The sequence below is a fragment of the Dipodomys spectabilis genome, unplaced genomic scaffold (assembly GCF_019054845.1).
Source record: "Dipodomys spectabilis isolate Male_0828 unplaced genomic scaffold, ASM1905484v1 ptg000017l, whole genome shotgun sequence".
NCBI lineage: Eukaryota > Metazoa > Chordata > Mammalia > Rodentia > Heteromyidae > Dipodomys > Dipodomys spectabilis.
The window spans coordinates 6,246,447-6,263,357 of NW_024870694.1; the positions used below are offsets into that span (position 1 = coordinate 6,246,447).

The 16,911-nt window shown below is 41.0% G+C and overlaps 1 protein-coding gene across 5 annotated transcripts in view; it reads left to right on the plus strand.

Moving 5' to 3' along the window:
• Cd86 (CD86 molecule) overlaps positions 1–16,911 on the plus strand; it is a 62,361-nt gene that overhangs the window by 18,160 nt on the left and 27,290 nt on the right. For 3 of the 5 annotated variants that reach the window (XM_042669259.1, XM_042669287.1, XM_042669283.1), the window contains exons 1-2: positions 13,829–13,919; positions 14,022–14,080. In XM_042669259.1, the coding sequence (XP_042525193.1) occupies positions 13,879–13,919; positions 14,022–14,080 (100 nt within the window). In that variant the 5' untranslated portion in view covers positions 13,829–13,878. Of the gene's footprint in view, positions 1–3,830; positions 3,999–13,828; positions 13,920–14,021; positions 14,081–16,911 lie in introns of those variants that run through there. The other 2 variants (XM_042669265.1, XM_042669275.1) reach the window with 2 other exon arrangements.

A 16,911-nucleotide genomic window follows, 5' to 3' on the forward strand; every position in this document is an offset into this window, starting at 1 on the left:
CACTTGGCTCTGATAACAGAAGAGAGTCAGTACTATTTGAATGGCTGACTGTTGTCTCTAAATACTGACACACAAACAGGACCATTTTTTTTTTCACAATATGTGAAGAAAAAAATCATGCTCAGCTAACTTCCTATAACTAATGTTAAGCTAATGTGATCTTTGACTCATTAAAGAAAGTGATCTCATCACTGCCAGGTCCAAAGCACTGAACCTTCTCTGTTCAAGGTTGTGATGACTTACTCAGGAAGAAGGGTGCTAGTGGAAGTGTCATTGTTTAGGGTCCTGCAGACCGGTAAGCCAAGACACTGATGATATTTAATTAAGAGGAAAGACTGTTAAGGAAATATATGATTGCTTTTCGTTATTTGTTGGGTTTTATATATATATATTTTTTGGGTCCGGTCGTGGGGCCTGAACTCTGGGCCTGGGCGCTGTCCCTCAACTCTTCAACTCAAGGCTAGCACTCTACCACTTGAGCCACAGTGCCATTTCTGGCGTTTTTCTTTTTGCGTATGTGGTGCTGAGGAATCGAACCCAGGGCCTCAGGCATGCAAGGCAAGCACTATACCACTGAGCCACCTTCCCAGCCCAGGGTTTTATATTTTTTAAAAAGACACAAAAATATATTCTGTTCATTCCAAAAAAAAAAACCAGACTATGATATCTAATGGCACTATGGAGGTGGAGTGTGAGAAGTAGTAAAGTTGAGATTTAATATTAAAAAAAAAAAAAGACATGCCATACACCAGTGGCTCATACCTGTAATCCTAGCTACTCAGAAGGCTGAGATGGTGAGATCTAAAGATCATAGTTCAAGGTGGGGGTGGAGGGGTAGATGGGTGGGGGGAAATGTAGTTGTGGAGGTGGGAGGGAAGGGATGGTAGGGGAAAAACAAAGGAGGAGGCAACAATCTTTGATAAGAAATGCAACAATGCTGGATAAGAAATGTACTCACTACCTTGCTTATGTAACTGCAACCCCTCTGTACAGTATTTTCACAGTGAAAACTTAATTAAAAAATTAAAAAGAAGAAAAGAAATAAAACTTGTAATATCTAAAAACAGAAAAAGATCATGGTTTAAAGCCAGCCCAAGTAGAGAAGTCCATGAGACTCTTATCTCTAATTAACTACCAGAAAACTGGAAGTGGAGCTGTGGCTCAAACTGGTAGAGCACTAACCTTGAGCACAAGAGCTCTCGGACAGTTTCCAGGCCTGAGTTCAAGCCCCATGACTTTCCAACAAACAAACAAACAAACAAACAACACCAAAAGACATGCATATGACCTTCTTATCAGGAAGTAAGTTTCCCAGTATGACAAGCAAGAAAGCATAGGTTACACATGCATCAATTAGTAGTGACATGGGGGGGAATCCATGCCTGAGACTAGGGGGACATCTCTGATGTTCCTTACAGCCTTGCAACTCTAGAGACTCAGAGAATTCCATGATGTGATGCTGTCCCTTGTTTCTACTGCTTGACCCATCACTCATGCATATTCCTTGCTCTAAGCAGGAACTGAATCAGGGAGGTAAGAGGAAAACAATAAAGCAAATCTGTCCAGGAAAAAAAGAGAACTTATTGTTTTTGTAATTCTTATTTTATTTTTATTCTTATTTTTTAATTCTGTGCTAGGTCCCATTATATATGACACTTAATCCCTAAGAGTTATTACAGTATTACCTCTAGGAGAGAGCCAAGGCTCAGAGAGGTTAAGTAATTTCCCTAAAATCACAAGTATCAGGAGTAGAGCCAGGATATGAATCTATGTCTCTATGAATTCAAGCTCAATGGGGTATGTTATTTATAGTCATCCTTTATTTACAGCAAATGATACAGATTTCTAAGATGTTTTGTATTAACATAAGACTTCTTTTCAAATAAATTTACATAAAATAAGTAAAGCGAGAAACATACTATAGAAGTAATAATGTTACTAGTAGCTAAAATACTTAAGTCTGGTATTCAAAACACTTTTGGCAGGGCTAGGGAGGCAGGTTTAGTGGTAGGGGATTTACCTAGAATGCACAAGGCCCTAGATTTGATTCCTAGTGCTGACAAAAGATTCTGTTGATAGCAAAAATTTCAATTTAGCTTGCCTTGTATTTTCATTGGTCAACACAAGGCAAAGAAGGACATTTGAAAATTAAGTGAAATATGAATGGATTCTCCAATGCTCTAGTAGATGGGTAATTTCATGTAGTACAAGAAGGAAACCACATGACTCTTTCAAATAAAAGAAAATTACGATCGTAAAATCCAGAGGAAAACCCCAGGTGGGTCTATCCATATGGCATTTTTGAGATATGCACACAGAGTGGTCAAAGGGAAAGACTCAGGCGGAGTCCAGAGTCCCCGGATGGAAGGTAAAGAGCTTTACAGATGTGTTTGGGAAGAGCTATCATCGTCTCTTTAGTGAAAGAAGGAAGACCCTTTTGTGGAAAGGTCAAAGTAAGAATTGGGAAAGACTCAAAGAAAACAATTGCCAGGAGCCATGGGGCTTGTGTAGGTACTGAGGAGCCTGAGATCAGACCTCAGTGTAAAACCATCCTGGGCACAAAAATCTGCATGATTTTTTTTAAAATCTCCAATTAACCAGTAAAATATCAGAAGTGAAGACATGGCTCAAATAGTAGAGTGCTAAAATTGAACGAAAAAGCTAAAGGACAGGGCCTAGTAGTTCTGAATTCAAGGAGAGAGAGAGAGAGAGAGAAAAGAAAAAAGAAGTGAGGTAAGAAAGTAATAAGGAAAACAAAACAGCCTGCCAGATGATTCCGGTGACTTACCTGCAAGATCTCATCTGCCTTTCAGAATACTAAAGAAAGAAAGTTAGTACTAATCTCATTTCATAGGGACAAGACCGAGAAGACTGCGATTTGGAGATGCTCAGCCACCTGTCCCACAGTCAAGCCAGGATATGACTAGGGACCACCAGTTCCAAGCCCACATTCCTTCCCCTGCACCATATGCCTTTTACTGCCTTAGTCTTCTCAATCCAGTCAACAGCAAACAGCTTTCACTTTGTCACTCAATTTCTACAGCTTTGTGGGTCCTTGTCAACCACTAAAGAAAGCAGAAGAGACATGCCCTGCACTCAGAGGCACATAACTTTGGCCACCATCACAGATCACAGAGTATGCAGTATTTGTGCAGAGTATGCACAGAGTATGGTCAGAAAAGAAGCCATGTATCCAGGGCAGGAAAATAAACTGCAATTTGTGACGCCTATTCCTGCCAAAGCACTGGGTTCAGAGAAATCCTCTGGGCATTCACATACCTCTCCCACTTCTATTTGTGGCTTGTCCCTAAAGTCAAAGGTACCACCCACTTCCAGGAATGCCACTTTCAGGGTGGTGTATGTTAATTGACTTTTTTTTTTTGTCAATCATGGAGCTTGAACTGGGCACTGTCCCTGAGCTCTTCAGTTCAAGGCAAGCACTCTGCCACTTGAGCCACAGCGCCACTCCTTAATTGACTTTTAATGAGGTCCACAGAGAGGGTCTTTCATGGATGATTTGATCTCTTGTTCTTTCTGGTTGGGAATTTCCCTGCATGTGTGTGACTGCTCAGCAAACATGGATGGAACCAAGCTGAATTGTTAGCTTGTGGGCTCTAAGGATTGTGTTCCTAGGTCTCTCTCAGTCTATCAGGGAGCTTATGGTTGTGGAAGGGGTTGTCTTTGGGGGTTTCCTTAGGGCTTTACACACTCCTCACTGTCCAAGATCATACATGTAGTCATTCTCATCAGTGGAAATGCCCACCTGCCAGCAGAAGTTATCTGCCACTGTCTGCGTGTTGCTTCTCTCTAGTCAGTTCCCCTTTCTGTATTTCAGATCTAGCCCTGGTTCTGAGATTATTTTTCACTGTATAAGGAAGCCCCAGAGCCGACAAAGGCTCCTGTTGCTTTCTTATCGGCTCACTCCTTCTTCTTCGGGAATGCTACTGTGCTTATGTGTCTGGTCTCTGGGAGCTGTGGTAGATGGGCATTGATGACAGGTATGTTCTTAAGAAACACTTAACTTGGAAAGTATGAGGTAAAATGCTACAATTGGAGCAGAGGGGCAGAGGGGGTTGTGCAGCTTTGCAACTGATGGCTTATGGAAGGGGCATAATGTGTACTTCAAAGTTTGACCATCAGGATCGATTCTCAGGCCAGCCACATTGGAGATGAGACATTACAGGAACAAGACTCTTCCAGCCAGGTTCCTGTATCTTTAGTGAGACAGGGCAGATAAAAGACCCTTGGCCTTAAGGTGCTGGGGGCTCCAAGCAGCTCTGTTCTAGAAGCTTTCTAAGCTTCTAGAGGAGGAGGAGAGCTAGAGGAAGGAAGCGATATCCACAGCCTCTTTGCAATGGCTTCTGCTTTCATGTTGGCATTTCCTTGTCTGATCTGATCCAGAAACCTTTGCCTATTTTTTTTGCCCTTTCAACTGCTGGCTCTCAATATTAGAGACTAATAGTTCATTTAGAAAGAATTCATTAGGTCAAAAGGAGCCCAGACAGCAGTTGACTTGTTCTACATACTGTGTGCCCATTTGCATTTGTAAATCGGCTTAAAATATCAAGTCTATTAATAGTAAAGTAAGGTTCTGGAGAGACAGGTGAAAGTAAGTTTTGATCTAGGGAACTTCCCACCTTCTCAACTTATAATAACTAAGGAGATGGCCAGTTCATCTTACATTTAACCTGCTTGAGAACTAGGACTGTGGACGTCAAAGTGTGTGTTGTGCTCAGATTCACAATTCTGTACTGGGCCTGCCCTGTGCTGCTGCATATACTGTTCATGTTATGTAGGTGAGCCATAATGGAAGCTACTATAAATTTCTTTTTATTTATGTATTTATGTTTACTGGGTTCTTCCAATGTCCTAGGTACTAGGTTTTTAATAAGGTTGTAGTTCAATAGGAAATAATCACATAATCCCATTAACATGACTATTAGGAACAGTGCTCTGAAGGAGAAGAATTGATTTTATGTGATTGCTGATTGATTACTATGTCTTTGCACTTGATATTTTGGTTACACTATTACCCCTAAATATCAGATGTTCCTTTCTGGGTGGAGGTGAGGGCTGGTTTTATAAAACTGAGCTCTAGTGGGAAGGAAAGAAACATGAAAAGTTCAAATGGAAGCCATCTAAGATTCTTAAGCAGAAAAAAATTAAAATTTAAGTACCATGTTTCAAATATGAAGTAAAAGAGGAAGTTCAGTGTGGGAATGTCTAGGCGAGGACTGGAGCTGTAAAGGTATTAGGAGAGCAAAACTATCTCTGAAACAAAGAAGACAGGAAAAGGAGGGAGGAGAAGCTTCTAGCCATTTTCTAGAGCCCAGACAAGTGCTGTCCATAGGGCAGAAGAAGAATAGGCCTACAGGTTGGACACATGGTTACTTCTGAATGGTACACTGACTACACTCAGGTTTCAGTACACTCAGTGGGAGACAGGTGCTATGTTGAAAGATATATTTTCAACACTGCATTCTTCTATCAAGACTCTGACATCTCAATGACGGGAAACATCCCAATCATGTCTTTCTCCATTCATGACTGCAATTCCTTCCTGAGTACTAGGTCTTATGTAGATCACTTAACTCCCAATGGCTTAAAGCAAATAAGAAAAACCCATTTCTCCTTTCTAGCTATCATTTACGTTTTAATGTTGGGGCTTTCAAAAATGTCTTAACCTAAGTAATGAGTAATGTGGTAGTTCCAAGAACTTCCATATCACTGGAACATATTCTGGTGCCCAGAATGGGAGATGGGGCGGTCCCTCCAGTTGTACTCTTAAAACAGTCTGTCCTTAAAATTTAAGACCATCCTTAAAACTGTGTCCTGGACTTATCTCTCTCTGAACAAGTTTCTAGTTCTGAGAAAATAAGAAAGAAACTCCCTCAGGGGGCCAGGATGGGAACTTTAGTGAGTTCCATGAACCTTGTTTCTGGCAGGCAAAGTCCTTGCATGAACGTGCAACTCTAAAGTTTTGCACCAAACAATAAAGAAAGAAAGAAAAATAGCTTGGAAAGCCATCGGTAGTTTGAAAATAGAGTGGTCATTGACTCAAACAGGTCTGACACTAGATACAGGTAAGAGTATTGGTCATCTATTTTTCATACACAAGTGTTGTTGGGGACAGAAGAAAGTTAAATGGTATCATCATGCTTTACCTCTTCTCTGGACCAGTGAGAAGGAAGTACTCTTAATTCTAATCTCTTTAGTGATTATAATATTAGAGGACCACTAACAGCATCCCTTTCTGATGCTGCTCTCATATTTGTGTAGAAACATTGTACTCCCAAATGGGTGAGGGCCATAGCAGCTAATAAAGAAAATCCAGAATTTGGTAAGGAAAGATCTCCACAAATGGGAGTCTAAGGAGGATTTGATCCAAGAAGAGATTAGACCTTGAGTGAGGCAGATAATCCAGTCTGCTCTAGACAGAGACATGGATAATAAGGGAGCTTAGAGGGGCATAGAGCACAGGATGGGCAGTACATAGACATAGCCAGTCATCTCTTGTATCTACCAGAAACCCAAATATGTTTGTTTGGTTTTTACTGGTCAGTCGTAGGGCTTGAACTCTGGGCCTGGGCACTGTCCCTCAGCTCTTCAGCTCAAGGCAAGCGCTCTACCACTTGAGGTACAGCGCACTTCCAGTTTTCTAGTGGCTTATTGGAGATAAGAGTCTCACAGACTTTCCTGTCCCGGCTGGCTTTGAACAGCAATCCTCTGGTCTCAGCCTCCTGAGTAGCTAGGATTATCGGCGTGAGCCACTGGTGCCCGGCTATGTTTGTATTTTTGCTGGGAACATCATTCACACTCATCTCTTCCTTGACATGCCCACTGCTCCCATGTTGGTTCTTTCTCTCTACTCAATAGTGGCCTGTCTTGGTCATTCTGATACCAGCCCTCACTTCAGGCCATGGATAGGCGATTTTCTTTAAATTTTCATGACATAATTTTCTGCTCCTAAGTTACTATTCCCAAGCTCCTAGTTCTTTGTCCAGTAAATATAAACTCCTTATTGAACTTTCCAGGCCCTCATTTTCTGTTCTACTAACAAAAATTAATTTCCTATTGTCTGTCCATAGACAATCTTTCCTTCAGTCCAGTCAACATTTCTTCATGATTGATAAAAGACCATACTCATTCCTCCATTTCTGTATGTACTAAAAAATTGCATTTGATTGCTTTCCAGAAACTCACACAAGTAGTAGAGAGGAATTTTGAATTTTTCCAAGACCATGAAATGATAGGAGTTTGGAGTAATGTTTGTACCTCTGAACTGATAATTGAAAATTGTATCCGTGTGTTAAAATATCACACTGTATCCCATAAGTTCATGCAATTATTATGTATGAGTTAAAAACGGGGCCAAGTATGTAATTTAGTAGTACCCACTGCCTGGCCTTGCAAAATACTCTGATTTTCAGTCCGAAAAAAATTTAATGAAAAAATATTATCAAAGAATATTATACCAATAAAAAGCACTGATACGGGGCTGGAAAGGTGGCTTAGTGGTAGAGCGCTTGCCTTGCATGCATGAGGCCCTGGGTTCGATTCCTCAGCACCACATAAGCAAAAAGAAAAAAGCCGGAAGTGGCGCTGTGGCTCAAGTGGTAGAGCGCTAGCCTTGAGCTGAAGAGCTGAGGGACAGATCCCAAGCCCAGAGTTCAGGCCCCACGACTGGACCCCCCCCCCCCAAAAAAAAAAATAAATAAATAAATAGAAAGCATTGGTACTCATGCCTGTAATCCTAGCTTCTTAGGAAGCAGATCTAGATCTTTTATTGGGGGGGGGGGGGTCAGTTGTGGGCTTGAACTCAGGGCCTGGGCACTGTTCCTGAGCTTTTTTACTCAAGGCTAGCGCTCTACCACTTTGAGCCACAGCGCCACTTCCAGTTTTTTGGTGTTTAATTGGAGATAAGAATCTCACAGACTTTTCTGCTTGGGCTGGTTTTGAACCAAGATCCTCAGATTTCAGCCTCCTGAGCAGCCAGGATTACAGGCATGAGCCACTGGCCCTTGGCTTTCCTGGATCTTTTAAGGTTTAAAGCTATGCTGCAAACTGTTTATAAGACCACATTTCAACCACTAGCTGGATGTGGTGGCATGTACCTGTCATTCCACGTATGTGCGAAACATAGGTGGAATGAAGGTCCAGACCAGCTCTCCATAAACTTGGAACACTATCTTCAAAATAACTAAAACAAAAAAAGAGGGAGACACTTAAGTGGTAGGATGTCTGTCTAGCAAGTTTGAGACTCAGAGTTTAGCCCTTAGTGCCATCAAAAAATAAATAAATAAACCCATCAAGCACAGGTTATACCTCATATTCCTTATACATGTACATGTGTGCATATGTGTATGTATATCAAGAGCCTGGCTGTAATTCAACACTCAGGAGGCTGAGGCAGAAGACTCATGGCTTTGAGGCAGCCTGAGATAAATGTGAATTCCAGGTCATTCTGATGCTTGCTCTCACTTCAAGCCATGGGCTAGTAGCAAGAAAAAAAATAATGTGGCTAAAATGCTAATATTTATCCAGGTCAATTCAATAAATATTGTTAAGTGATTGTCTTGGGTAGAGTTGATGGGAGTTTGCACCACATTGATTTCTTGGAAATTAGGAAACCAACTCTCAGAGCCAAACTTTTTAGCAACTTGGGAGCCCAGGCTGACACTCTCCTAAGCAGAAGTATCAAAATGAGTAGACCTAGAGTCAATAGGAGAGTCATCTGCTCTGACAGAAATTGACTTCTGTCACAGGCCTCTATCACTTTTTTCCTGCCACTGGGCTACACTTCTGTACAGTTCTTGTTCAAGTACCACCACCACCTTCTCTCTACTCTGCTGGGCTCAAGGCTACCTGCTCCATATCTTTTGAAGTCATCCCAATAGACTTTCTAAACAGGGCATTTTCTAAGTGTAACACACTGCAGATTATGTTAAAATCACAGGAAAAGTAGAGGGATAGCATATCAGGGGTCCTCTTTTCTTTTTCTTTTTTTTCCCCATGAGAACCTTAGGGATGAATTGGAAAGTTATGGCTCTCAATCATACAGCTAATTCAGCACACTTCCTAAAGAACTCTCTTCTATATTTTTACCCCATTCTTGCTTGAGCAGTTCCAGGTGATGGGCAGCTTACTACCTCACAAGAAATCCCAGTCTGTGGTGATAGCTATTAAAAGTTCTTCATCCTCTCAGGTTCTAATCTGGTTCCTACACCTGTCAGCAAATGAAACTGATTCCTCCACAACAACATTACAGATGACTATCACATATTCATACTCTTCTCTGCTTCAGGTTCATTATCTTCCAGTCCTTTGAATTGTTCCTCATTTGACAGAATTTCAATATTACCTAGTGAACTATGCTACCCTTTCACTTAGTGAAGTCTAATTTTGTCCGTGTCACTCAAGTACAACCACCCTCACTGACTATATTACCACAGTGATGTGCTCTGAGGAGTACAGAATACACTAAGTGAATTCCATATTGACTCAATTAATTGGTCTGGGGATAGGGATCAATGGAGCACTTGCCTAGCTTTTACCCTCACGAGGCTCACTGTGTTAGTATTAGTCTCATTTTTCAGGCTTTATGAATATTAATTAGCTCACCACCTTTTGGCTCATCTGCATATTTGAGACTAGAAGTATGATTTCTGTAGCTTTCATTTATAGTTCTACTAAGTATGTAAAAGTGAAAAATTAAAACACATGCTGGTATCAGTCTGTTAAGAATGATTCTTGGCACTCCGTTGTTGAATGAATGAACCAAACAACCCTTTGTCCTCATGTATCTTAATACATTAAAATTCTAAATATTTCTTGATCTCCCAAGTTCTCCAGAAATCCTACACCAATCATCTGTTTTTTCCCCCACCTAACTACAGTGGGCAGATGACTTGACCTCCTGTGAGTGTTCTGTCTCTCTATTATTTATTTACTACACCACATTCACAGTCAGTTTTTACAAAATGCAGATCTGATTATATCACTCCTCTTTTATAATTTCCTTAGTTGTTTCCATCACTGTGGGAGTAAAGCCCCAAATCTTTGATTGAATTATAAGACAAGTGTGTTCCTTTTAGCCACATTTACCTTCTCCTACCTTCTCTCAGATGCTCACCAATGTCAGTGTCTTTGTAGATAACATTTTCTTTGCCTAGAATCCTTCCTACTTACCACCACTCCAACCTTTCACCTACTTAAAATAGGCAAAAGAAATATATAGGAAGAGTACATGGAGCAGGAAATACTTCCTTTTAAAAATATTTTTTATCATAAAGGTGATATACAGAGGGGTTACAGTTATGTAAGTCAGATAAAAAAACATTTCTTTTTGGACAATGTCACCTCTTGTTATCTTTTTTTGTACATTGGAAAAGATGTTCAAACTCATAACAAGAGGAGTCCATTTTCAAATGATAGTGAAAACTTCATCCCACCCATCAGGATGCCTACTATTAACAGTTTTAAAAATTAAATGTTGGCAAGAATGTGAAGAAATCTGAACTTTTGTACACTTTGATGAGAATGTGACATAGGGTAGCTGGTATGAAAAGAAATACTGAGGTTCCCCCAGAAACTTAAAACTAGAATTTCCATATAATCCAGACTTTCCACTTGAGGGTTAGTACATAAAGAAATGAAAAGAAGGTCTTGACCATAAATTTGACTTCCCATGTTTTCAGAGCTCTGCTCACAACTGGGAGCAATGCAACTGGCCATGCGGAGATGAGTGGATAAACAAGATGTAGTGTGTATGCACGACGGACTAGTGTTCAGTCTCGAAAAGGAATGGAATTTCTGACATGTGCTACAACACAGATGCACTGTGAAGGTCACTATGCTCATTGAAACAAGCCAACCACACACTCACAATTATGCTCAAGGCAGTCAGGTTCATGGAGACCCAGATGAAATAGTGGTCTCCAGGGCTGAGAGGAGTGGAGAAGGGGACCTCATTGTTTAATGGCTATAGAGTTTTAGTTTATCAATATGAAAAGATTTCTGGAAATGGTTGTGCAAGAATTCAAATTAAATGTAACTGTACATTTAAAAATGATTAAGATCGTCAATCTTGTAATCTATAGGTTTTTTTTTTGGCCATACTAAGTTTTTAAACTCAGAGCTTCATGATTGCCTGGTAGGTGTCCTATCACTTAACTATCCCAATACTTTTTGCTTTCATTATTTTTTTTAAAATGTTTTAAACTAGTATTATAACGGCGATGTACAGAGAGGTTACTGTTACATAAATCCTGTAAGGAATGCATTTCTTTTTTGGACAATGTCACTCCTTCCGCCTCTGTCTCCCAGTTCTTCCTTACCATCCCCACCCACAAGTTGTATAGTTCATTTTCATGTCCAGTGATCATTATCTTTTTAAATAAGGTCTTGCTTTTCACCTGGGCCAACCTGGACCATGATCCTCAGATTTATACTTCCTATATAGCTGAGATACACAGGCAGGTACCATATCATTTAGCTTTTTTATTGGTTGTGATAGGATTCCATGAACATTATGCCTGGAATGGCCTCAAACTGCATAGCTAGAATTATAGACATGATTATAGAATCACTGAACTCAAACTGTTAGGTGCATTTTATTTACAAACATAGTTTATATATATATATATATAGAGAGAGAGAGAGAGAGAGAGAGAGAGATGGATAGATAAAATAGATTGATAGATCATCTGTACTGGGGATTGAAATCAAAGTTTAATCAAATTGTCTACCCACTCTTTTGTTTTACTCTGTTTTTCTTTTTGGGTCCGGTCATAGGGCCTGAACTCTGTCCCTCAGCTGTCCCTCAGCTCTTCAGTTCAAGGCTAACGCTCTACCACTTGAGCCACAGTGCCACTTCCAGCTTTTTTCTTTTTGCTTATGTGGTGCTGAGGAATCGAACCCAGGGCCTCAGGCCTGCAAGGCAAGCGCTCTACCACTGAGCCACCTTCCCAGCCCCCTTTACTCTGTTTTTGAGATAGTAAAGTTTTGCTAACTTTACTCAGCCTTAGAGCTTAGAACTTGTGGTCTTCTGTCTCTGGTGCACACCACCATGCCCAGCTTACTAAAAACAAGGGGTTTGGGTGGGGTTTTTGTTTTGTTTTGTTTTGTTTTTGTCGGTCATGGGTCTTGAACTCTGGGCCTGGGCACTGTCCTTCAGCTCTTCAGCTCAAGGCTAGCGCTCTACCACTTGAGCCACAGCGCTACTTCCAGTTTTCTGGTGGTTAATTGGAGATAAGAGTCTCACAGACTTTCTTGCCTGGGCTGGCTTTGAACTGCAATCCTCAAATCTCAGCCTCCTGAGTAGCTAGGATTACAGACATGAGCCACTGGTGCCTGGTTAAAAATAAGTTTTAAAATTTATGATGAGATGCCATTTAATCTTCTGTACATGGTAATGATGACAAATTATGTGAGCAAGAAGTATAAGGAAACAAGCTCTCTCACTGTTTTATTAATGGGAACATTAGCATATAATACCTGTGAAAACTAAAATTATATTACCCTTTAACCTAGTTCTACTTGAAGGAACACATAGCCTAACTCCAGCAGGTGCAATCTGGCACATAATCAATGTTTTTCATTAAAATGAAAAATTGGAAACAACCTAAATGTCCATCAGTAAGGGCTGGAAAAATAAATTATTGCCATCCAACAATATAGTTGAGTAATATACAACTGCTAGCCTGAAGATATTTAATACATACTGACACTGAACACTCCCCAAGGTGGTGGTTAGTGTGCAAAACTATGCATAGAAAGCTTTCATAACATATAACATAGCTTTTCATAACATAAAGGAAAACTTTTTATTTTGTTTTATTTTACCAAAATAACTTAAAATGGAGGTAAGAAACTGGAAGCAGGTAACAATGGTCATTCCAGTTACATCTGTGGAAACACAACCAGGAATAGAGTCTGGATAGGAACTTGGTTCCTACTTTTTATCACCATTTCCATTTAAGTTTAGTACTATGAACAGGCATGATACAGTCTAGAGGGGAAGAAATATGATACCTTTTAGCTCAGTCCCCTGTATTAAGGGCTAAAGGAACAGAGAGGAAGGGTATCTAGCCCAGCCCAGAGGATCAGGAATACCCTTGACAAGCCAACCCCCAGTAAGAATTTCCAGCCATTAGATAAAGAATTGTGGCACTTAAGCACTGACTTGTTTTTATCTATTTAACTGTGAACCAGTAGACAGATCTGGTTTTCCTTTTTCCATAGGCAGGCAAAAGTTACAAGGCATAAACGTGCCCTGTCCAATGCATGGTCGGAGATATCTATGTCAAACATTTAACATTGGCTTTGTCTCTGCTCTGTGTCTGTCTGTCTATCCATCTATATCATGGAGTGCCAGTACTGGGGCTTGAAATGAAAGCCTTCTGTTCTCCCTTGGCTTTTTCACTTTAGGCTGATGCTTTACCACATGAGCCATACCTCTACTTCTTGCTTTTTCTAGTTAAATGGATATAAAAATTTCATGGGCTTTTCTGCCTAGGCTGGCTTTGCTCACAATCCTCAGATCTTAGTGTCCTGAGTAACTAAGATTACAGTCATGCGCCACTGGCATCTGGCTAGGAGAGAGCTTTTTCAACAAAATTATTCAGCCCAACTAGGTTTCTCCAGTTGAGAAGCTTTGTCCTCTTTTAGTTCCTCTGCCTTTTTCTTTAGACTCACTGCATCTAAGAAGGAAGAGAAGAGAGAAAAAAAAAAGGAGGAGAATTTTAGTGGCCATTTCTGAAAGTCAGGTCCATCTTTCCTCCTCGTGATCTCATTGGTTAGAACCCAGTCACATGCCTGCCTAACTGCAGAAGAGGCTTAGAAAGATGGTCTATTTAGTGGATCTAAGGGGAAAAGGAAATGGCTTTGATGAACACCTACAACTATCTCTGCTATACCGGGTAACCCAAAGGAATCCCAAACTTCATTTCTGGGTCATGTTTTTGTGACCATTGGTTTTCAGTTTCACTTTCTAACCATGTTTTATCTTTTCTATTTTTTAGCTGTAGAGCCATGGGACTGAGACTTGCTCTCCTTGTAATAGCAGCCTTCCTGCTCTGTGGTAAGAACCATTTCCCTAAGTAAAGTCCTGAATCCCTTCACTGTCTTCAACTAAATCTGACCACACCAAACCCAGACCTAAAACTTGCTGGGGTTTGTTCATGTCTGACTTGAGCTGCTCAATACCGTGTGTTAAGACTTTCCTGAAGAAGGAAGTGTCATGACTGATACCAGGTGTCTCAGATGACTGACTGGAGGCAGGCCCAGCATGAGACAGAGCTCACCTCCTGTGTGCATCTTGCTCTGCTTCTCCCTCCCTGGAGCCTACATGCATGGAATAGTGTACACTGGTTGGTTCAGGGCATTCAGAGGGAGGTAAGCACTGTAGTCCTGAGCCCCTGTGACTTGGCTCTTCTCCACATTACTCCTTCTGGGCTTCTTTGCCTCCATTTCCAGTGTTCTTGGGCTCTTAGGAAACAGCTGATGGATTTCCTAAAGCCTCTTGTTACAGAGCATTGATGTCTATGTTCCCTGCCTTCCTCTGTGTCCATGGCCTTCCCAACCAACCATACTATAGATTTACAGTAGTCATAGCTTCCTGGTGACTATGGACCTCCAGTTAATCCTGTCAGCTTATTCACTGATGTTACTGAAGCTAACACAGGATTCCTTCTTTAGGCATGGGTCCTTCCCAAAATCCCCATACGACCCCCATCAGCAGCCCCAGTAGTATGCATACTCACGTGCCTTAAGATTTGACTGAAGAGGATATTTTAACCACACTTAGCTAAGACCACCTTCTCTTTCCACCACATCTCTCCTCTCTTCCTATCACAGTTGCCTCTTGCCAGGTGGCATTGCGGTGGCCCTGGGCATTTTGTATTTGAATTGTAAAATCGGATTATGAGTTCTCCCCAAAGCTCCAAATTTTAGAAACACCAGAATTCACAAAACTCAGACTTTCTCCGTCCGTAACTCTTTTCTGGGTTTCAGTTTCCTCATCGGTGAACTGGAGCTGGTAGAAGACTTTGCCTCAAATTAGGTGACTCAGGGCCTTTTATTTCTCCTGACCAGGCACTTCCGGCTGCTCATTTTTTCTCCACCCACAGCACTAAGAGAGAAGTCACCCCAGTCAGAGTGCTTGCAGTCTGAGTGCACTGGGCAGGCTACCCTGAAGTATCCAGCTGTCTCAAAGTCACCTCTTCATATTACCACATAACAGGCATGTGGTTGTTGATTCCGTGGGTGATGAAGAGTGGGGAACTAGGAGGAGATGCTCTCCCAAATGCTGCTGGCTAGGTCAGGCCTGTGATGGTTTCTGTTTTCTGCTCATCACCTTCAGATTTTCTGAGTCCATGAGTGTAGAGTCTACAGATCACTTCCTGATGTAAATATAGCAGCTTCCTGCTTCCTGTGTTAGGTTTTTGATAAACATGTGTATCTTTGTGCCAGGCACCATTCTAAGCATTTTATAACTATTAACTCATTTAAGAATCATGATAACTTTCTGCTTTAGATCCTGTCTTTATTCTCCATTTTAAGAGACAAGCCCTAAAGCACAGAGAGATTAAGTGATTCACACAAGAAAAGCTTAGGTACCAAGTGGCAGGGTTCACCAGCCACACCAGCAGGGTAGATTGAGCATCTGTTCACCAACTTGTGATTGCAAGCTACTTTACTTGTCACCAGAAAATCACCAGTAAGCAGCAAGTTTTCTCTAAACAGCTTTGATGGATGATGTCACCTTGTTCCCTAGGTCTCTGCAGGCACGTCCTCATCTTTATCTACCTATGACTCCTCAGGTATCCTCAATACTTTAAAGCCCTTCTCTTCACAACCCAGATCTTTTGACCTGTGAGGAAAGTGGAAAAAAATGCCCTGGAAACTCATGATCAGAAAGGGTTCAACTGAGATAACTTCCTGACCTTCTAAACTTTCTGGCTCTTCACAATGAAAGTGAGCCAGGAGAGCTGGCAGCCTAGGTGTCACTTTCCCCTGACTTGTTTTGAAATTGCTTAGAAACTACTTAACTCCTGAAAAGAGAGTTACTGATATTGAAACCTTAAGAAGAAAAACCCCTCCTCCAAATGATAACCGATGAGGTTTCATGGTAGTGAGAAAAATGATTCTATTTGGAACAAAGTAGGGTAGGAAAATAGTAGGGCAACATCCAACTAGGAAATAATATTGCTGATGCTTTCACATTACTAAAAGTAGTTACAAAACATGGCATTTGTGTGTGTGTGCACGTGCACTCAAGTGCACGTGCACACTCGCTCACACGTGTGCATGCATGTGCGCACCCATGAGTACTGGGCCTGGGACTTAAACTCAAGGCCTACCACTTTCACTTTGGCTTTTTGCTCATAGCTAGCACTCTACCACTAAATCTCCTTAAACATTTAGCACTTCTTAAAAAAAATTTTTTTTGTCAGTCATGGGACTTTAACTCAGGGACTGGGCACTGTCCCTGAACTCTTTCAATCAAGGCTAGTGCTTTGAGCCACAGCTCCACTTCCAGTTTTCTGGTGGTTAACTGGAAATAAGAGTCTCACAGACTTTCCTGCCTAGGCTGGCTTTGAACTATAAACCTCAGATCTCAGCTTCCTGGGTAGCTAAGATTACAGGCATGAGCCACCAGCACCTGGCTACATTTAGCATTTCTTTGGAAATGAGATTCACTATCCTCTCTTCTAGCTTTAAAAATATATTGTCATTATACATATGTTATTTGTAATCATACTACTCTTCATCTATCTGTAATGTAGTACCCATTGACCAGCCTTTCCCTATCCTTCCTCTCTGTACTCAGCCTCTAGATAATACTTTTTTACTCTCAACTTCCATGAGTTCAACCCTAAAATTAAGTAACTTTCTCATTTTACAGTACTA